Source organism: Mirounga angustirostris, unplaced genomic scaffold, assembly GCF_029215605.1.
Source record: "Mirounga angustirostris isolate CCGP_5_RB_7025 unplaced genomic scaffold, mMirAng1.0.hap1 SCAF_10, whole genome shotgun sequence".
Lineage (NCBI taxonomy): Eukaryota > Metazoa > Chordata > Mammalia > Carnivora > Phocidae > Mirounga > Mirounga angustirostris.
In genome coordinates this window covers 59,533,774-59,557,536 of record NW_026991718.1, presented here as the reverse complement: position 1 = coordinate 59,557,536, position 23,763 = coordinate 59,533,774, and the positions used below count along the sequence as shown (strand labels likewise).

Genomic DNA, 23,763 nt, shown 5'->3' with positions numbered 1-23,763 from the left:
CTATTATTTTCCACTCCATTAAGTGACCAAAAGTTTTTGTTAAGGACTCCTATCTTGATTGCCTTTGCCATTTACCTCTGTTTCTCCTTATTTCACTCTCATAACATTAACAGCAGCAGTAGCAAAAGCACCAACTTACTCAAAATGAACAGTTATGGTGATACTACTCAAAGGCCCCCATACAAAAGACAAAGAAGGCTAAGAACCTTGCCTGGAGTCACAGAGTTGGAAGAAGCCAGAGCCAGGATTTCAGACACCAAGCTCTCGATCCCAGTGAAGTTCAAACTGAAGTATGAAGTTTTACCATCCTAGATGTATTTTTTCCTCTAAATTTGATCCGCCTGAGAAAGGGTCACCTTTCCTACCTGTTTCTTATTAATTGGTCCTTTGTTACTTTACCAAAGATAGTTATTTCTCACATACCTCAAATACTACCATGATACATTGTTCTGGGGTATAAAACCAGAATTCTGGTGTATTGTGCAGAAAAGAGGTAATGTAGTTAAAGACTAACATTCTCTTACACTTAGAATGGCTGGATTGTAAGGTTGATCCCTGGCTGTCATGTGAAAATTGGAACAGTAAAGAGTTCGTTCCTCTGATATAAAACTTTTCCTAAGTGATAAAAGTGGCTCACTATGCCTTTTATATTTGGTTTATGCTGAATACCTGCTTTCCATCTGGGAGTCTGGAATTTCAGACACTGTGGTCAGTTACACAGGTACTATAAATGACAACCCCCATTTCACCCAACCTAAAACCCTGACCTGAGTGAGGCTCAAGAGAGTTCTCCCGATAGATGACACCTCACAAATGTTGTCACACTCATCGCTGAGGAAATTAAGCACATCCTGTGCAATTCCAATAGGAGAGGACTCTTAAAAGCATGAACCTAGTCTCCACCAGATTTGGCTGGATGCTGTCTTTTTTGTCACTGACTTCATTTTGTATTATTTTGCTGTAACAAATCTTAGCCACTAGTACAACTACATGCTGAGTCCTTTGAGCCCTTCCAGTCAATCACTGAACCTGGGGATGGTCTTTGGAACCTATGACACAAGTACCAAATAAAGGACAATTTGAAATATTTTCCCATTAATGACATCTCACTATTGTCAAAGTACAAAGTCCTGATTTTGCAATGAAAAGTAAGTTTGGCTAAGAAATATGGAAAGTGAATAGGGTCTACTTCATATAGCTGACAGACTGATAAGTCTGTCTTGCCTATCTTAGAATTCAGAGATTAGATGATGTGTCTTGGAGATACAAGATAACACATTTACTTCACCTAGAAATTAAAGTCAAACTAAAAAAAAAAAAAAATGGAACCGGCTAATAACTAGTTTAAAATGAAATATCATGGGGGTACCTGGTTAACTTGGGGCCTGCTTAAGATTCTCTCCCTCTCCTTCTGCCCCTCCCCCACTCTAGAAAAATAAAAAATAAATAAAATGAACTATCTTTTGCCCATCAGTTTAGAACCAGAAATTGAATGAGCTAAGTTTCCATAGCTCCAAAGCTTTGATAAAATATATTTAAAACCTATGATAATATAAAAACACTTTATCAGAAATATCAGGTTGGTAAAAGCATAATGAAATGAACAATATTTAATTTTCCTTACTGAGTTTACCAGAAAAACAGGTATTAAAAGGATAATCTATATATTAATATGTCCACTTTTTAAAAGATTTGAGAAAGAATCTCAAGCAGACTCCCCACTGAGCATGGAGTCTGACACAGGGCCCAATCCCATGACTCTAAGATCATGACCTGAGCCGAAACCAAGAGTCAGACGCTCAACCGACTGAACCACCCAGGTACCCCACAATATGTCCATTTGATAAATAATGGTAAATCCATTCTGGTATACTTCACAGAAAAAAGAACCTCAAACTGCTGAGAGAATACTAAAAATAGTTTCTGATAATAGATCAGTGTGATTTTTAACATATAATTCAGAAGAAATTCAAAGATTAAATAACACTGTTAAAATAAAACTTCCATTTCCACTGTAAACATGTGAACAAAGTTTACATTTCCATTATGTAAATAAGGTTTCCCAGAATCTACATTATAAAAATATAAAGTAAAGGGCGCCTGGGTGGCTCAGTCGTTAAGTATCTGCCTTCGGCTCAGGTCATGATCCCAGGGTCCTGGGATTGAGTCCCACATCAGACTCCCTGCTCAGCGGGAAGCCTGCTTCTCCCTCTCCCACTCCCCCTGCTCGTGTTCCCTCTCTCGCTGTGTCTCTGTCAAATAAATAAAATCTTTTTTAAAAACATTAAATAAAAATATAAAGTAGGAAGAGAATTAATGAACACACATTTGACCTCATTAACAAGTAATATCCACCTGTAACTATATGAATTAATTTTAAAAGGCCCATCCTTCTTGTTAATACATTCATTTTCAACTAAATTTCATTTTAATGTTTCATACTTCCCTGGCAAAACCTAAGGTATATTTGGACTTGCCTATGGTTCTGCAGAAGAGTGCATGCCCTGGGTTGCGAGTCTCTGCTATTCACAAATAAACCCATTTTTGCTGGTAAAATAACTGGCAGTTTTGTTTTTTAAGGTTAACATTACTTGGTGATCAGACGGGAATACAAAGAAGACCCTCAACAACTCTGAGGCTGGTGAACAAAACATGCCAGTATCCACAGAGTCAACTGCGCTCACTGCTTTCTCGCTGACCTTCGAGTCTTTTAAGAAAAAGTCCCCTTTGGGAATTCTTCACCTCCTGCGAGGATGACTTACGAGACTTACATGACTTACTTGTCACCCACACATGAGAAGGAAATCTCTACAATCATGTAAAGCGACAACCATGCTGAAACAACTTTGACCCAGATATAAAAGAAATGACTATAAGAAAAAGTTTCAGAGAAAAATGAGACATCCTACACCCATTCTGTTCTTACTAATCAAATTGCAAAACAACAGACTCTATAAAAATATATCAAGAATATAGTTCCTTCTATTTTTGAGACTGAAAAAATGTAAACAGAAAGATTGACAAAATTATTGCTATAGACTGCCAACTATTTTTAATGCTAGAAGATGGACTTTTGACATTTGATGAAGATACAAATTTCCTTCTATAAAATGTTACTAAAAAGAGCTTTTACTTAAAGTTTGCTGTGTATATGAAAAAAAATATATTTATGTTGCTTTGATTGCCCATATCCAAATAAATGTAATGTAATGATAATTAAATACAGAAGAAATTTTGGACAACACCGTGAGGTCACAGTATTTTTTACATTAATTATGTTTTTTAAATATTTTTTTCAGTTTTAACAAATTCCTGGAAATTATATTCTTTAAAAATACAGAGTTGATGGGGATTAAGGAGTGTACTTGTGATGAGCAATAAATGAAACATGGAATTGCTGAATCACTATACTGTACACTTGAAAGTAATATAACACTGTATATTAACTAGAACTAAAATAAAAACTTAAAACAAAATTTAAAAAATAGAGTTGAAAAATCTAGAAATGTTTTAAAGTCTAAGAATCTGTGTGAGGACACCTACGTTTCCCAAAATTCTTTAAAGACTATGTGAGCAGTATTTTAGTATATGTGCTGCCGAAGCAAGCACAAGACCATGTGAGCAATAAAAGTTTGAAGACTACTGTACTCTGCTGGCTCTTAATCTGTCACCAGGTATTTTGCTAATGCACATTCCTGATGTTATTTGACTGGATCAAACACTTTAAGGACTCCCTTTTTTTTTTTTTTTAAGATTTTATTTATTTATTTGAGAGAGAGAGTAAGAGAGAGAGAGAGCACAAGAGGGAGGAGCGGGAGAGGGAGAAGCAGACTCCCTGCTGAGCAGGGAGCCCGATGCGGGACTCGATCCCGGGACTCCAGGATCATGACCTGAGCCAAAGGCAGTCGCTTAACCAACTGAGCCACCCAGGCGCCCAGGACTCCCTTTTTTAAATTACAAAAGTAATGCTTTTGTTTTACTGCATGTACATATAAAAATAATTTCCTGTGAACTCAAGAGATGACCATATCTAGCTTCCCAAAGTTACTTCCTATACTTTTTCAAACTCAAGTCAAGCTGAACTAATCCCTGAACTTCCTACACATATCCAGTGGTTCCTATCACTTTATTTTTACTCATATTCTTTTCTAGGACTTAAAGGTTTCCTTTACTTTTCTACTTTAAAAAAAAAAAAATGTATCCTGGGGACGCCTGGGTGGCTCAGTCGGTTAAGCATCTGCCTTAGGCTCAGGTCATGATCCCAGGGTCCTGGGATCAAGTCCCGCATCAGGCTCCTTGCTCAGCAGGGAGTCTGCTTCTCCCTCTCTGACAAATAAGTAAAATCTTAAAAAAAAAAAAAAAGAAAAGAAAAAAAGAAAAACCAAAACCCCTTTATCCTGTATTATAAAAGCTGTATCCTCTTCAAAGCCTTTCCTAATCATGTCAGCGCTATGTGATCCTCACATCCCTGATGGTATCCCTTTAATGGTCTTTTTTTTTTTTTTAACACTAATGGTAAATATCCTGAGCAGCCATTATTTGTGAAGGTACATACAAATTTTGAATAAGACAGGTTTCTCAATAATCACCTGCCGAAAAAAATGAACCATTAAATTGTTCTTAAAAAATACATAGTCATTTCTTAAGAATCAGGATTGAGTCTTAATCATCAGTCTGTTCAGTATGTATTTGTTGTTAGATACCATGCAACGTAGTAGAGATAAGAATGAGGTTTATATTTTTAAAAGGGAATTAGAAAAATGGAGGAAGAGGGCATGAAGAGGAAGGAAAGCAGTAGTACTAGTGGTGATGGTGGTGAAAGAGACCTTATTTAGCCTGCACACCCTAAAATATTTACTGTAAGGCTCTTTACAGAAAATGTTAACTGATGCCCGAACTAAATTCTCAATGAAATTTTAAGAATTCTTAAATAATAAAGTTAAGTCATTAAAGTAGAAAAGTTATTTTAAATATAAATAAAACTTTTCTTAGTATTACACCAAACCAACTGCCTTAAACACCTCCACTTGCATATCTAATTGACATTTCCTATTTAACATGTCCAAAATAAGCTTGATTCTGACAACCTCACTTCTCCCCAAAAATGATCTATCTCGAGATTTCCCCTTCTTAGTAGATGGAATTATCATTCATTTAGTTTCTCAGGCTCAAAACTGAGGAGTCTTTCTCTCCCACCTCACAATTCTATCCAAATTTAAGTCTGTGAGCTCTACCTTCTTCAATAAATATCCCAAATCCAAACACTTTTCACCATCACCCCTCTCCAGAACCACTGATTCCTAGGCTAGATTCCCAACACATTCGCCCTCCCACTTCTCTACCTAGAGTCTAGATCAGAGAAAAGATAACACAAAATAATGGTTTTCCAACACATGCAAAGAAGCTCAACCTTACTCATAATTACAAAAAGTAAAATAAAACTAGGACAATGTTTTTCACTATTGGACTGGCAGAAATGAAATATATGGTATTATACTGGGTTGGTGAGAATATGACGAAATGGCACTCATCGACATACAGTGTAGGAGCAATAAATTGGCTCAGCATCCAGAGAAAGCAACATGGTTATAACGACCAAAGTCAAAAAGGTACAACCCTGTGAACCAGCAATTTTACTTCCAGAGTTTTTTCCTACAGATTTCCTAAGTGACAGATGTATAAACATCTTCACTACAATATCACTGTAAGAGTATAAGACAATTTTCATCATTAAGAGCTGGATATATACACGTCTGCCTTTGGCTCAGGTCATGATCCCAGGGTCCTGGGATCGAGCCCCATGTTAGGCTTCCTGTTCAGTGGGGAGGCTGCTTCTCCCTTACCCTATGCTCCGTCCCCTGCTCATGCTCTCTCGCTTGCTCACTCTCTCAAATAAATAAATCTTTAAAAAAAAAAAAAAGGAAACAAAACAACTAGCATGTTCCCCAAATATTCCTCTTGTTAAAAAAGGGGGGGGCGCCTGGGTGGCTCAGTTGGTTAAGTGTCTGCCTTCAGCTCAGGTCACGATCCCAGGGTCTTGGGATCAAGCCCTGCATCGGCCTCCTTGCTCAGTGGGGAGCCTGCTTCTCTTCTCCCACTGCCTGCCTCTCCCCCTGCTTATGCTCTCTATCAAATGAATGAATAAATTCTTAAAAAATAAATAAAACATTAAAATACACACACACACACACACACAGACTACTATGCAGTTGTTAAAAAGAATGAATTAACCTGATATAGCATATACGGATATGGAGACTCTCTAAGGTGGTGAAAAAAGGAAACTAAAGAGCCATATGTTTAGGATTTTAACATCTGTAGCCAGTATTGCATAGTGGTTAGAAGGTCAGCTAAGTGAAGAGTATGAGTAACCTCAGTGAGGCAAGTTGCTTAACCTGTCTATGGCTTAATTTCATCATTTGTCAAAACAGGGTCTAATAATAACATCTACCTTTATAAGGGCTCAAAACTTTGCCTAAGATTATTATTTGTATAATAAACAAAACACAGAAGAAAAAAACAAGTACTCTTTAAGAAACAAGGATAAGCAGGGGCGCCTGGGTGGCTCAGTCGTTAAGCTTCTGCCCTTGCATCAGGTCATGACCCCAGGGTCCTGGGATCCAGCCCCACATTGGGCTTCCTGCTCAGTGGGAAGCCTGCTTCTCCCTCTCCTACTCCCCCTGCTTGTGGTTCCCTCTCTCGCTCTCCCTGCAAATAAATAAAAAAATCTTTAAAAAAATAAAAAATAAAAAACATGGATAAGCAAAAAAAGAATTCTGGAAAAGAGGACAGAAAAAGAATATTAAATTCTTTTTAATTATTTTCAAAATTCAGACTTTTACAAACGAGAAGAAAAATGACAAAAGATACACAGATTATAAACAGAAAATTCACAAGTTAACACAAATAGACAATACGTACATAAAAAGACACTCATCTTCAACAAAAACCAAAGACATAAAACTAAAGCAAAAGTGAGACTGGCAAAGACTTCACATGTATGGAATGTCTCAGATATCCCTATCACATGTGGGGATATCTGAGAAACTGAATATTAGAAACATTCTAATACAGTGCAGCTGGGAGAATAAAAGGACAGAGCCTTTGTAAGCTAATATGATTAAAATCAATCAAATTTACTTTTAAGAATAGGAGTATATAATGGGACAGGGGTGCAAAGATGATGTTCCCTGCAGTTGCTTTTTTTTTTCTTACAACCAGTAACAACATAAATGTCAATAAAAATAGTTTCCCTCCTTATGTATTTATGTTTTGAAATATATTTTTAGTGTATTCATTTTTTTAAATAAAAAAAGCAGATCACAAAATGGTATTTATGTAATATAAATGATATACTTGAGTATTTAATGACGTACTTGAGTATACTTGAGTTTCTATGGAAACTCCTGGAAGGTCATCCATCACCTAAGCATCATGGGAAATCAAACTATATGGGGATCTTCTCTTTGCGCTATCTAAAAATTTCTTTTTTTACAATGATTTTCACATTACAATATGTTATCAAAGAAATCAATATATTATATTTTAGAATAAAAGTTACATACTGGCTTATGTAACATAGTACTTCAACCAGCAAAACTAAATCAAATTATTCCCAGTGAGTATAGGAAAAATTTAAAAAGGACCTAGAAAAATAGCACAAAAAGGGGCTTTGTCAAATAGGGGAAGTAGTACAGATTTAAGACAGTTAAGACTGTCACCTTAAGTTTATCTCCAGAATCCCCAACTCTATGCCCTTGAGGATTATCTTCCATCCTTCTGGTTATTCCTGTGTTTCCTACCACAATTAGTGACCTCAAGAAAACAACCCTCCAAACCAAAACTAACTCCCTCAATGCAGGCAATGACAAAAGTGCTAATGGCAGAGTAAATAACTTAATCTGAAGAGTAATTAGGCATTTATGGGTATAGAGTGCTTAGGTGTTATCAAATATTCACAGATTTCATGTCAAATGGGCTTCTAAAACATGAAAACAGGCAGGTACTCTATGACTACTTATTAATTCTGTGTAAATTATTAATTCAAAATTGTCAACCCTACAGAAATTGTAGTAGAGGTTGCCTTTCTATGTACAAGTCATAGGAATTAAAATTTTTTCTGCATATAAGCTTAGCATTAATATTTCCAGGGTTCATTTTATTCAGTGTTCTCTTTTCCTACCAACAATAAAGTTCTAGCAAGCTTTATGTTTGCATGTTTAAGAGAATTTAATGTACCCACATACAATGCAACAACAAAAAAAATTTCAATCATATTTCATACAGACATTTAGATGTCTTAATACCTACCTGTCCTTCTCTGGAAAATTTAAAGGGTGGTTTGTGTTTAATAACACTTGTTGCAAGCCTTAGAAGTCCTGTAAGCCCATCATCTTCTATATTACCATCTTGATGATCAAGGATTTCCCTGCTACAAAAAAGAACACAAGCAAAACAAGATAGTTCACATACTTATGTCCTTTATGTTCCCTGAACGATAAAATTGTCAATTCCACATCAAATTTTACCTTCGAATACAGTCAGCCAAATGTCGTGCCAAAGCATCTAAGTCAAGGAGTGTGGTCTTAATACAAAGAGAAAATACAAAATTCAAAGTGTTTAGTAGGCAGAGGTTACTAAAACAAAAAATATCCTTCCCCTGTAAGTAATAAGAATTTGGTTCTCCCAAATTCATTAACATACTAATTAAATTATAAATAATACAGCTACTCTTTGATAGTTATAAACCAATCATTGATAGTCCTTTAAAAAAGAATCCATGGGGTATGCCTGGGTGGCTCAGTCAGTTAAGCATCTGCCTTTGGCTAAGGTCATGATCCTGGTGTCCTGGGATTGAGCTCCGCATTGGGCTCCCTGCTCAGCGGGGAGTCTGCCTCTCCCTCTGCCTCACCCCCTGGCTTTGCGCGCACTCCCTCTCTCGCTCTCTCTCAAATTAAGTAAAGAAAATCTTAAAAAAAAAAAAAAAATCCATGGAATGTCAGTAATAAGTTATGATAGTCATAGTAATGTATGGAGGAGATACAAAGGTTTGTTGTTTTATTTTCTCTAACAATTTTATTGAGATATAGTTCGCATTACCAATTTGCCCACTAAGGTTTTTTTTTTTTAAAGCTTTTATTTATTTTTTGACAGAGAGAGACACAGCGAGAGAGGGAACACAAGCAGGGAGAGTGGGAGAGGGAGAAGCAGGCTCCCGGCCGAGCAGGGAGCCCGATGTGGGGCTCGATCCCAGGACCCTGGGATCATGACCTGAGCCGAAGGCAGACGCTTAATGACTGAGCCACCCAGGTGCCCCACTAAGGTTTGTTTTTAACACCACCTTTAAACTAGGCTTTAAAAAATAAATTTAAGGGGGAGGGACTGTCTGGTGGCTCAGTGGTTAAGTGTACAACCCTTGGTTTCAGCTCAGGTCATGATCTCAGAGTTATGAGATTCAGCCCCGCATCTGCTCCGTGCTGCACATGAAGCCTGCTTAAGATTCTCTACCTCTCCCTCTGCCCCTCTCCCCACCTGCGTCCACCTCACTGGTCCATGTGCTCTTGCTCTCAAAAAGAAAATTAGTCTAAGAAAATTAGTAGATCAGTAAGTTAATAGTTTCTTAACCTTAAAATAAATTCTATTTGAATTGCAATTTTATTTTACATATCCAAAACTCCAAACCCATATGCTATTACAAAACACTGTGTATTTACATTTAAAGTCTAAATTTCACATTCCAAGTAACATTTTAGATCTACAAATCTTACTCAGAAGAAATAGGAAATTACTTATAGGTACCAGATGAAGACATTTCAACAAAGGTCAAAGTAAAAAGAAGAAAGGAATTTAGAGCAAAACAAAAAGGTCCAACTACAGTAAAATAATTATGGCATTTTCAACCCTTAGAGAATGATAAAAAATGCCCTCAAAAATAAGGGCTTATATAAAGTCATAAACATACATGAGCATGATCCATCCAACATCATACAAGTTAATGTATAATTTTCTGAACATACCTGACTAGCATCCTTTATATGTATGTTGTCCACTAATTTGCACAACAACCAAAAATACTCTTTACATCCAGGTTTTAACATTGGTTCTTCTTCATAATCATCTATCTATTAAAAAAAAAATTTTTTTAACTTTGTGAAAACATTTTAAAAAGGGAATAACCTAAAATTACAATACATTTAAGAAACTACAGACCTTATGAAAAAATTAAATCCCTATACAAACAGTATTCAAAATTTAACAAAAAATGGGAAGAACACTTCTAGCTTCTATAAAATTAGAATAACTAGGCCCATAAGTGAATAGTATAAAGTATTACCCTCAAATTTCTTATAACCTACTCGGAAAAGTCATTACATGAGTAACATATAATTTTAAATAACGTGACAGAAACAAAGAATTCAATGAAAATGTGTGTCAACAAAAGAAACCTACAGAACATAAGTATATATAAATCTACCCAAATGCAATGGTCTATTATAGTTTTGAAATCTAAAACATAAAAAACACATTACATATCTTACATACTTGATGACAAACACAGAGGAGGAAAAAGTAAATCCTACAATGCATCATATTTCTGGGATTAGTAGAATTTACTTAATGAGCTCTGAATTTATTATGTGGTAGAAGGCTTTTTTACAGGGTAGTATATACACTGGAGCAGGAAAGGAAATTCAAAATTCAGAGTATCATAAAGATTAAAAAAAAATCTGTGTGACTGAATGAGAAGAAAGCTACACTTATGATGGTTTTATCATTCAATTTTAGTAGAACAAATGCTATTTCCAAAACTCCATTCCTAGGTGTAACATGGACACAATATGTCCACAATGCTGTCACTTTACGAACTGTATTAACTATTCTCTTGGTAAAAACTTCATACAGTAAACAAGTACTCAAAATTACTGCAAGTATGTAATACAGTGATAAAAACTTGGGGCAGAGAAAATTGCAGAAATAGAAACCACTCCTAAACACAGTAAAATCTTACCCTGACAGGTTTGAGTGCTTGAGCATCAGGAAGAAATTTCAACAATGTTGAAGCAGCCAACAGCAGAAAAGAACGATTGATTGAGTCTCCTCCATCCAGCCCTGACAGAGATAACTTATAAAGACCATTGCAAGACTCATGACGGACCGCAGTCTAAATGAAAAAGTTCCAAAGATAGTGTGAGTTAAGTATTAAAAAGTTAATCTTTAAAATCAATGTCAGCAGAAATAACATGTTACACAGTTTCTTTAGTAATATTTTTTTAAATGCAATGTTCTGATCATATACCCATGCACATAAATCTGATCAAATAAAGTACCTCCAAAGTATACAGTACTATGTAGAAACATGTTAGAAATTCCCAAATACGGACATGAGGAAAACCAGATAAACATAACAATAACAACAAATACAAAAGGAACAAAGGAGAGGATATTCATAATAATTTATTTACAAAACTAAATAAGAGGATAAAATATTTTCAGAACAAGAAGCAATTTAGAAAGTACTTACACCAAAACATTTTAGTTTCTACAGGACTTGCCCAAATGTCACAATCATTACCTGTGACACAGCCAGAACAAGAATACATATGCATTCAACTCAGAGCTTAAATGTACTAAGATAATGCTGCCTAAAAAAGATGTAACTATTTTAACTATTGTGGCTAAGTGTTTTAGCAAGAGTATGACTGACTTTAGTGTTGACAATGGAATAAAAATATATTTGACTTATCTCTTGTGTCTAAGGATACACTCTAATAGAAAAAGGAAAAGAAGCTTCCTCTAAAATATAAATTACCAAAATAAACACTCTAGTCCTTCCCAGAAAAAAATTTTCAAAACTCCAAAGCAAAATAAGTATGGTTTTATTTCAGAAAAAGAAAAATATGAATGCTCTAGACTATTTAATATTCACAATTTTTTGCATTTTTATTTAAATTCAATTAACATACAGTATTAGTTTCAGAGGTAGAGTTCAGTAATTCATCAGTTGCATGTAACACCCAGTGCTCATTACATCACATGCCCTCCTTAATGCCCATCACTCAGTTATCCATCCCTCCACTCCCCTCCCCTCCAGCAACCCTCAGTTTGTTTCCTACGGTTAAGAGCCTCTTAACATTCACATTTAAGTGTACGAAGTTCAAAACACTGTAGATCTGAAAATGTTTAATAAGTACATTCCAGATAATGGGACATATTTATGGAATCATGTCCATTTGTTTCCATTAGCTCTTTTTTTATTATCAATGCAAATAATGTAAAAAAATATGAAGAATAATAGTACTGATTTTCAATCTTTATCTTACCTCAGGAATAAGGAGAGTCAATTTCTTTAACCAATCTTGTAAATGGTCACTATCAGCAAGGCTAGATTTCACTAAAGAACAGCAATGTGCCCAACTCACCAAGAGCCACATTGAATAATGTGAAACTAAAGAGAAATTAGAAAAAAGTATGACTATAAGACTTGTGCTGTAAAGAAAACACAATGTTCATTATTAAATACTATCTAATTATGCAAATCTCTATTAAAAATTAACTTTGTGGAACCCTTACTTACCTTCATGCCTAGACCTGTGATCGGACTGAGCTTTCAAAACTCTGTAAAGTAAAAAAAAAAAATCCACCGCCACTAATTAATTTTAGCAATAAAATATTAATGACTCAATTTATTACCACTTATCCTTTAAAGTTTACACAATGTACCCTCCACAAACAGAGAATAAATTTTAAGAAAAATATGTTTCCTATGGTCTTTATCTTTTAAAGAAACACTGGTAAAATATTACAAACCAATCCATTTGACTGCTCAGATTTAACAATATCTGAGTGAATACAGTATTGATTGAAATAAGCGAACCAAGAAGTGCTCATGATGGATGAGCTGATGGCTCAGTCAGTTAAGCATCCGACTTGGTTTCAGCTCAGGTCCTGATCTTAGGGTCATGTGACTGAGCCCCCCACATCGGGCTCTGTGCTCAGTGCGGAGTCTGCTTGTCCCTCTGCCTCTCCTCCCTCTGTTTGCTCATGCTCACACTCTCTCTCTCCCACTTTCTCTCACATCAATAAATAAAATCTTATTAAAAAAAGATTTAATTACTAGAGATGTGTATTACAAACAGAAAGGTTGTAATGGTTTAGATTCTAAACTTCAGACTTCTAATTTTAAAAATAAAATCATACACTGACACACAATGCCCTTCCTTTAGTACTGTTAATGCCAATTTCTATCAGAAATGGTTAAAAGCAAATTACTAAAAAGTAGAGAAAACTAATTTAATTCTGTATTATTTTACATCCGTTTTTCTCCACACATTTAGTTACTTCAGTGGAAAATGTATTACTTCAATTTAAAGAAAAGTATTAAAAACTTTCATTTTAACAAAACCAATAAATGGGGATTATCTGTCTTACAAATAAATTGTTTTAAAAAAGAAAAGCACTGATCTCTAACATCCTCACTTTGTTACAATTAACAAAACACCTTTCAAAATCTCAAAAAGCAAGATTCATCCACATTATTGATTTAAAGTAAAAAGTACTGGGGCACCTGGGTGGTGCAATCAGTTAAGCATCCCACTCTTGGTTTCAGCTCAGGTCGTGATCTCAGGGTAGTGAGATTGAGCCTTGCATCCGGGCTCTGTCCTCAGCACGTAGTCTGCTTAAGATTCTCTTTCCCTCTCATTCCCCACTCCCTACGCTCATTTGCGCGCTTTCTCTCTCTCTAATAAATCTTTAAAAAAATAAAAGTAAAAATTTAGTACTAAGAAATTAAAACTTGTAAAATCACATACGTGTCCGTATTTCATGTTCAGTTATTATCATATTGGTATAACCAACTTTACCAACAACCTACCCATCTACCTTTTAAATATGTAGCATTAGAAGATTTTTGATGGGGCACCTGGGGGCTCAGTTGGTTAAGCATCTGCCTTTGACTCGGGTCATGATCCTAGAGTCCCAGGATCAAGCCCTGCCTCAGGCTCCCTGATCAGCTGGGAGTCTGCTTCTCCCTCTGCCCCTCCCCTCAGCTCTTGCTCGTGCACACACGCTCTCTCAAATAATCTTTATAAAAAAAAAAAAAGATTTTTTGATAACACAGGCAAAAAGTATGCTCTAGCTGCCTTAATTGATATAAACCTGGCACCATATGAATCAAGGTGGGGCCTAAGGAAAAGATAACGGTGCATGAACAGGCACAGACATAAAAACAGGAATGGGGGGCAGGAGGACGGGGCTCACATTACAAAGATGGTAAAAAGTTTTTGAAGAATGGAACTGGTAGAATGAAAAACAAGAATTGCCACAGAGTGAACCAACTTGAACAGCAGTAGCTGGTATCAAACCTGCACATTTTTTTTCCTTGTGTGAGGTTAACACAGTCAAGTGAACATATCTTGATTCACAAGAAATAAAAGCAAACTAAAACAGTTACTGAATGGCCTTGTTAACTCAAATATATCATGGCATGTGGGATAGTAGAGTGTGGGTTAGTGAGGACATAGAGGAAAAGTTAAGAATTATTTAACTGGAGAGTTAATTGGTGGTTGGGGTATAAAATGTATTTTATCATACAAATCAAAGGCATGTTTACAATACTTTCTTCGTTTCCACACACTGTCCATTCATAAGTTTTACAAACAATGAGATAAGGTGCCTGGCACTAAAAATACCATGGTGAGAAAAATGAGATATTGTTCATATAGAACTTAAGAGTCTAGTGGGGTAAAGCAGACATTGATCAAATAATTAATGTGAATTCAACTGAGACAGAGACAAAAGAAAGGTAAATTATAAAATAATCTTAAAATAATCACGCTAGGGCGCCTGGGTGGCTCAGTTGGTTAAGCGACTGCCTTCGGCTCAGGTCATGATCCTGGAGTCCCGGGATCGAGTCCCGCATCGGGCTCCCTGCTCGGGAGGGAGTCTGCTTCTCCCTCTGACCCTCCTCCCTCTCATGCTCTCTGTCTCTCATTCTCTCTGTCTCAAATAAATAAATAAAATCTTAAAAATAAAATAAAATAAAATAATCATGCTATTTATATGCAACCACCGCCTATGAAAGTGACTTTTAAAAGCATCTAAAAACAGCTATTAGCTATTAGCCACAAATAAGGTCAAGCACTTTCAAACGTGTTTACACTAGCTTTATAAATCACTTAAGTATAATGGCAAATTTCAGCCCAACAGAACACCTACACACACACAATTAATTTTACACACTTTAACATAACTTATGTGATTATTTAAGGCATACAATCAGGTTCCTATGTATCAGTCAGCAATTATCACACTTGAATTTCAGTATCAAAATTTCATACAATATTTTTTTAATCTCTACTGTAGCCCAAATAAATGGGATTATTACATGCTCAAACTATATTCACATACACGTATTTCCAGCTCTGTCCACCAAGGGCCTAGAAGCAAGGAAACCTCAGTAGCAATGAGCCCACCAAGAGCCCATATTTTTGGAAGTTTCCCACCACATGAACTAAGGCTTCTTAAAGAAATGGCTGATTCCAGGACTAAGGCAGGGAAACTACATGCCTTGAAGATCTTAGTGTGACAGGAAAAATAAAAAAGGACTCCTCTCTTCCCTTCCACCACAAATAATAAGGATTTGTCAAAAGGACACATGAACAAGCTTGAGGAGGCCAACTCAGGTATAATTTGAGTAAAGTGAATAGTAATTAATAGTCATGAACTACAACAAATTGAGTGGGAAAAAAAAAATCCACATGAATTCAAACTGATACTAACTAAAAGGGAGGAAGAGAAAGCTCTTCCTCATAATAGAATGTCAACCAATAAACATAAAAGGAATGGTTAAGAGCCAGAAAATCACTACTTTACAAATACAACCTAATGTTTAATGCAGACAAGAATCATCACTGAATGCTAAAAATCAATGAACGAAAGTTTTATGAGGAGCAGCTTCCGACGGGTCACTTTTAATTAGGAAAAATCAGCAACATTATTGGAGAGAAACCTGCAGGAAACCCCATAAACTAATAAAAATTAGTATCACTAATAATGGGACCAATTGACATCAGCAGGATGTACTGGGAAAGACACATTACTCATGGAGTACTCGTGCTAAAAATACATCATCTGTATTTAATCATGAAGAACAATTAAAATTGCTAGAATCAGAAAACCTAAACTGAAAGATGCTTTATAGAAGAACTGGCCTGAAGTACTCAGAAATGTCAATATCATGAGCGAAAGGCTAACGAAGTATCCCTGATAAAAGGAAGTGGAAGAAATAACAACTACATGCAGTACATGATCCTGGATCAGGAAAAAAAAGTATTATAAAGAATATTAATGGGAGAATTTGAGTGTGGACTATACATTAAATAACACTATCAGAGCGATGTTAAACTTTCTATATTTTACTCAAATTATTAAGAAAATGTCCTGGTATCGAAGTATTATTGGTAAATGGTCATGATATCTGAAACTTAGTCTCACAAAATTCAGGAAGATGTAAATAAGTATGTGCATACAAACACACAGAAAATGCACTCATGATTATGCAGTAAAACTGGCAAAATGTTGATTATTATACACAAATGAAGATGAACAGTATGAGAGTTAAAGATACCCTAACAATTTTTCTCCTAACCTTTAAATTTTTTCAAAATGACGTTTTCAAGTACTATATTCTTGGTACAAATACATACAAAAATTGCGTAAAAACTTCATACCTAGGAGCCAGATTATCATACGTATAAGCAACAGACATAAGTCGCTGAATCAAACTGGTTCCTTGGACAAGAACAAGAAATACCTTTAAAACAAAAACATTAAAAAAAAATATTTAAATATACTCAAACACAAAAAAGCACTTTTAACCCAAGATTCCAAATTACTTTTTTATCTATAACAAGATAAGGAATATCATATACTGTAAAAATATCAATATTAGAAAACCAGAATTTTATAACCAAACTTAAGAATAGCAACTTAAAAAAATAAAAGAAAATTTACAAATATAGAAGCAAAACTATTCTTCATATCTGATCCATAAATTCTTTATGGGTGAAAAAATATATTACACATGTAAATGGTTCACTGGGGTGATCAAGAATTAAACATTTTTTGCTTCTGACATAAGGGGAAAAAAGCCAACCAGTGGCAGATATCTCAACCATCCTGAAATAGAGAAAAAAATGAATACAGGGCACAGATTCTAGATTAAAAATCCTGAGGTTTGCAACATTTCAAGGTGCATGATACTAATACGTATTTAATTTTTAGGTTCTAGTTCTTCTATATAGTGGAAGTTCTTTATGTTCTATATAGTTCTATGTAATAGAAATAATTTGCTAATTTAAATAAATAAAGAATTAGAGACTCCCTTCTGTAGATCGGAACACTTTTGTTGTAAGTGTTATAAGCACTATTCCCATCCTGGAGATGTGAGTCCAGTATAGCAGATAACATAGTAAGAACTGTAACACAAGTAATAGAATGTGCCACATGAGCAGAAGAAGAGAGCAGCAACTATCTATCCCTGGTGAAATCAGGACAGCTTCAAGGAAAGCTGTTAGGATGGAAATTTTAAAGTCTGATTTGGAATTTGAACCTTTTAAAAGGGCTTTAAGGGGAACAAATGAAATAATGCATGACAGTAAATTATGAAAAAAAAAAAAAATTAGTGTTCTTCCTCACTATCTACAGAATATCAAAACCGGGTAACTGTGTCTCTAGAATTCATATAACAAAAATTTTTGTTCCCAGAAAGCTTAACATACTAAATTCTGATTATGATCAACTAATGGGAAAATATATATAGTAAACACCTTTTCTAAACTATAAAAACATAACACCAGCATATACAATGAAAAAAATCTAATACGATAATACACAAAACTATCAATGGTAATCACCTATGACTGGGAGGGAAGGTTCACCTGTATATTCTGAATTATTGTCAATAATATATACTTGCATACATTTAAAAAAATTTTTAAAAACTTATGTGTGCATGTATTTTATGTCTGTGTTATATTTGTATTATTAAAATCTCAAGAGGAAATAACTAAGGTCAAAATCTTTGAAGTTATTTAATGAGTTAACAGAAAGGAACACAATCAATTTGAGTTTTTAAATTATAATCTGGGAAGACCATTCTGGAAAATAAATAACAGAAACATTACAGCAATGCAAGGTTAAAGTAAGGAGTTGACAATATGCAACACTGTAGAACACATGTAGATTACACTGTAGTCCCCACAGTTCTATTTTAATTGTATTAGCTATAAATGATTTAGAATCCTAGGAGAGGTCACTTGTCCCACTTAATCTCCCAAAATTCTGAAAGGGAAATAGCCTTCAGGTTTCAATTTCCACCAGTAGTTTCCAACATATGTTTCACTACAATACTTCTCTATCAGAAACAACTCATTACTCTGTTGTTTCTTGAGCAGCTATGAGGTAAGGTGCTATTCTCAAAAGGTTACAAATGAGTAAGAGATCTCACTAAAAACTGGTCTTTATCTCTCCCCACTTCCCAGTTCAGTGATGGAGCCATTCGAAGGGCAAATATTTGATCACATGAACCACTGACAGAATTCTAATTACACTGCTAGATGTGCTTGTTATTGTACCATTTTTGTTTAGTTCTAAATCTACCATTCTATAGATTTGCTTTGTGATTCTAGGGCTGGTACATCACAAACTAAATTCCTCCCTTGCCAGCTGGTTTCCTATGAGGTCTGTCAAATGGAACAGAGATTACTTCCTTGCTTTTTCTTTCAGCATTGTACTTTAAGTATTTAACCCAGGGGAAGGCATTATTATTTCAGAAATAGTAGCAGAGCCCCTTCCTCAGAGGCCTAAACCCCAGGTTAACAAGATCCTTCCTTATAACCTCATTTCTGATATCCCCAACCTTTTTCCACTTGTTCCACAAACACTAGGGGTGGTGAATGGTTACCTGTCTGGATTACCTCAACATTTTCTTTTTGTATGTTTAGCTCCCAATCCAGACATGTGAAACCAATTCTTTATTTTAATCTCCTTGTTGAAATACCTGGTGTGGTTTGCTTCCCTAAATGGACCCTCACAAATTTAGTATATAAATTACTGGGTGTAAATGATTAACTAAATCCTACAGCTGGAGAACATTAGAATGGCATACAATTCACTCCTGCAATTTGGATAATGAACTGAAAAATATTACTATTTCATAATTACTATTACTGGATTAAAAATGAAGATATCACTTCAGTTGTTAGGTCATACTGTAATCTAGGATCGCATTTCTAATGCATTAATGTATTTTTAACTTTGTAAAACACAAACAGAATTCATTACTATAATTTAATGGTAACTTCTGTACTTTACCTCTGTTAATCTTGGTATATGAAGACCCTTGGCATGATCACCAGCAGCCTTTCTTGATTTACCAGGCCAAGTTCTTTTCCTATGGCTTTCTGCTATACCAGACCAGGCAAAGACATCATGATAAGCTAAATCCAAATCGGATGGATCTACTGCAAACTGGCATATTAACTTCAGCAAGCAAGCAAGACAGTCTAGCTGCCACTGTGGATAAGAAGAAAACGTCATTTCCCTATTTTGGTTAATTTAACATGGCCACTATACAACTTGAAATCGAAAGCTAGAAAGTAAAAATAATTATAGCTAGTACTTTATCCACATGCTAAAGAAATTTTACTACTCATATACTATGTGGAGTAACAATCCACTCTTGTAAAAATGACAAAAAAAAAAATCTAGGTACTAAGAGGTAAAGAAATAACATCATATAAATGTCAGATACAGGATTTTAAAAAAATATACTGCTCAGAATGTACCATATTTTTAAAAAATTACTAAAATGTGGGGCGCCTGGGAAGCTCAGATGGTTAAGCGTCTGCCTTCAGCTCAGGTCATGATCCCAGAGCCCTGGGATCAAGCCCCGCATCGGGCTCCCTGCTTGGCGGGGAGCCTGCTTCTCCCTCTCCCTCTACTGTTCCTGCTTGTGCTCTCTCGCTCCCTCTGTCAAATAAATAAATAAAATCTTTTAAATAAATTAATAAATAAAATGTAAACAAAGATATAATTTACCTACCCCCAAAATGAATTAAGAGAAAAAGTATTTTAAGTTGTTTCTCAATACAAGTGGCATATAATCCAATATTTTGGAGCCAAAGAATTCTAAAAAAATAACTGAAAATTTTGCATTTTACCTAAGTACATTTAAAATAAAAGAAATACTTATTTGGTAAAATATTATTTAGTATGAAAATTTCATTTCTAACTGATTTAAAGCTCTACTTTATTTAAAATTTTAAAAACACTTCCTTTGGGGCGCCTGGGTGGCTCAGTCGTTAAGCGCCTGCTTTCGGCTCAGGTCATGATCCCAGGGTCCTGGGATCAAGCCCCACATCAGGCTCCCTGCTCAGCAGGAAGCCTGCTTCTCCCTTTCCCACCCCCCCTGCTTGTGTTCCCTCTCTCGTTGTGTCTCTCTCTGTCAAATAAATAAATAAAATATTTAAAAATAAATAAATAAATAAAAAATAAAAACACTTCCTTTAAGTAAATTAATATCATTTATGTGCAAGGTAAGAATTTCATACTATTCTCTTCAATAGTTATTTTCCTACCTTTCTAATCCCACTGCCAAGTTGTATAGCTATACCAATATGCCAGGGAAGGGAATTCAGCAATACTACATCCTAGGAACATTCCTTTCAACAAATGGTGTTAGAAAAGTGAATAGCCATATTAAAAAAATAAATGAAACAACCCTCAACCTCACTCTACATATACAAAAATTAACTCAAAATGCATCACAGAACTAAATGTAAATTATAACTATCAAACTTATAGAAGAAAAAACAGGAGAAAATCCTTGTGGACTTCAAACAAAGTTAGGATACAAATTCTGTTAAAATTAAAAACTTCTGGGGTGCCTGGGTGGCTCAGTCGTTAAGCATCTACCTTCGGCTCAGGTCATGATCCCAGGGTCCTGGGATCGAGCCCCACATCGGGCTCCATGCTCCGCGGAAGACTGCTTCGCCCTCTCCCACTCCCCCTACTTGTATTCTCTCTCTTGCTGTTCTGTCAAATAAATAAAATCTTAAAAAATAAAAATTAAAAACTTCTCTGCTTAAAAGACACTGTCAAAATAATGAAAAAGTCAGCCACAGATTAAGTGCAAATATTCCCACACACACCTAGCAGAAAAATTTGTCCAAACGAAGAAAAAAAAAAAAAAAGACCTCTTTACTAAGATCAGAAAGGAAAGGAAAGGGGTATGGGGGGGGGGGCAAGATATGAACAGACATTTCATGAAAGGAAAAGAAAAAAAACTGTGATCAATGTGAAACTTATGAGATGCAGTGAAAAGAAGAACGGGGGAAATTCATAGCTATAAACACATTAAAAATAAAAAGATCTCAAATCAACAATCTAACTTTCCAACTTAGGAAGTAGAAAAAGAATAAACTAAACCCAAAGCTAGCTAAAAGAAGGAAATAGTAAAGAACAGAGTTAAAGAAAACAGAAAATAGAAAAACAAGAAAGAAAATCAGTGTAAATCAAAGTTTATTTTTTGAAAAGAACAAAACTGACAACGCTTTAGCTAAAAAAACTAAAAAGTGAAGAGTGAAATTACTAAAATCAGAAATAAAGGTAGGAATTTTTCTCCCAATTCTACAGAAATAAAAAGGATTAACTCAAAATGAATCAAGGCCCTAAATATAAGACCTAAAATAAATTCTTAGGAGAAAACAGGATAGAAGCTTCATGACAATGGATTTGGACATATGATTTCTTAGATAGGACACCAAAGGTACAGGTAATAAAAGAGAGACACATTAGACTTCATGGAAATTAAAAAATTTCATGCATAAGACTATCCACAGAGTAAAATGGCAACCTACAGAAGGGAGAAGATATTGGCAAACTATATATCTGAGAAAGGATTAATATTCACAATATATAGAGTACTTCTAAAACTCAAAAAACCCTCAACCTGATTCAAAAATGAGCAAAGGAGTTGAAAAGACATTTCTCTAAAGATGATATATAAATGGCCAATGAGCACAAGAAAAGGTCCTCAACTTCACTGTTATATTAAGAAAATGCAAATTAAAACCACAATGAGATACCACATCACACCCATTAGGATGGCTAATACCAAAAAAACAGAAAATAAAAGTGTTCGCAAATATATAGAAAATTGGAACCCCTGTGCACTACTGGTAGGAATGTAAGATGATATAGCTGCTATGGAAAACTGTATGTGGTTCCTCAAAAAACTGAAAACATAACTACCATATGAGCCAGCAATCCCACTCCTGGGTATATACCCAAAAGAACTGAAAGAAGGGTTTCAAAGATATTTATACATCTATATTCATAGCAGCATTACTCAGAATAGAGAGACTATGGAAGCAACCCATGTCCACTGATGAATGCATAGATAAGCAAAATGTGGTATACACTGCATACAGTATTATTCAACCTTAAAAAGGAAGGAAATTCTCCAAATGCTACAATAAGGATGATGCTAGAGGACATTCTGCTAGTGAAATAAGCTGGTCACAGAAAGACAAATACCCTATGATTCCACTTAGAGGAGGTACTCAGAGTAGTCAAAATCATGGAGACAAAGTATAATGGTGGTTTGTCTCAGGTTGGGGGGAGAGGAGAATGGGGAGTCACTGTTTAATAGGTATAGTTTTAATTTACAAGATGAAAATAGGGGCGCCTGGGTGGCTCAGTCTGTTAAGCATCTGCCTTTGGCTCAGGTCGTGGTCTCAGGGTCCTGGGATTGAGCCCCACGCACTGGGCTCTCTGCTTAGAGAAGAGTCTGCTTTTCCCTCTCCCTCTCACGCTCCCTCTGTGCGCGCTCTCTCTCAAATAAATAAATCTTAAAAAAAAAAGAAAAGAAAAGAAAATAGTAATGGGGATGGATGGTAGTGACAATTCCACTACAACGGGAAGGTATATAATACCAGTGAAGTGCACACTTAAAAATGGTTAAGATAGTAAATGTTAAGTGTATTTTACCATGAGTAAAAAAAAAAACAACAAACCAGCATAGTCATGTAAAGCAGATGTAAAGATACTCAACTTCACTAGTCACCAGAGATTATGCAAAGCAAAAGCACCATGAGATAATACTACATACCCAGTAGAAAGACTCAAAAAGACTGACCACACCAACTGTTGCTGAGGATATGAAACAATTGGAACTCTCATGCGTTGCATGGTACAGCTGCTTGGGAAAACACTTCAGCAGTTTCTTACAAAGTCAATTTTACATATACCGTATTACTCAGCAAATTCTTTTCTTGGTATTTACCCAAGAGAAAAAAAACATGTACACAAAAAGATTTGGAATATGAATGTTTGTTAACTTTATCCATAATAGCCCAAAACCAGAAACACAAATGTCCATCAATAAGTGAATGGATAAGCAAGGAGTAGTATACCTATAAAGGGACATACTAGTCAGCAATAAAAACTACCAACCAACCAATACATGCAGCATTTATTAGCCTCAAAATACATGTTGAGTAAAAGACACCAGACACAAAGGACACATACCGTTTTATTCCATTTATATGGAATCTTATTAATGCAAATGTAATCTATAACAACAAAAAGCACATCAGTGGTTGCTTAGGGCTGGTTGCTTGGGAGAATGGGGGAAATTGATAGTTAAAAAAACAAACAAACAAAAAAACCCAGGGTGGAGGGGCGCCTTGGTGGCTCAGTCGG

At 35.3% G+C, this 23,763-nt stretch overlaps 1 protein-coding gene across 7 annotated transcripts in view; it reads right to left on the bottom strand.

Annotated features, from left to right (window-relative positions):
- Nucleotides 1-23,763, bottom strand: part of USP34 (ubiquitin specific peptidase 34) — a 263,416-nt gene that overhangs the window by 64,471 nt on the left and 175,182 nt on the right. For all 7 annotated transcript variants that reach the window (XR_010405682.1, XM_064572466.1, XM_064572467.1 and 4 more), the window contains 8 exons: nt 19,372-19,572; nt 16,728-16,810; nt 12,575-12,615; nt 12,321-12,445; nt 11,009-11,161; nt 10,017-10,121; nt 8,529-8,584; nt 8,311-8,431 (listed from right to left, as the gene is read on the bottom strand). Coding sequence is in view for 6 of the 7 variants with exons in the window: in XM_064572466.1 (XP_064428536.1) it covers nt 8,311-8,431; nt 8,529-8,584; nt 10,017-10,121; nt 11,009-11,161; nt 12,321-12,445; nt 12,575-12,615; nt 16,728-16,810; nt 19,372-19,572 (885 nt within the window). In the remaining variant the exon portion in view is untranslated. The remainder of the gene's footprint in view (nt 1-8,310; nt 8,432-8,528; nt 8,585-10,016; nt 10,122-11,008; nt 11,162-12,320; nt 12,446-12,574; nt 12,616-16,727; nt 16,811-19,371; nt 19,573-23,763) is intronic.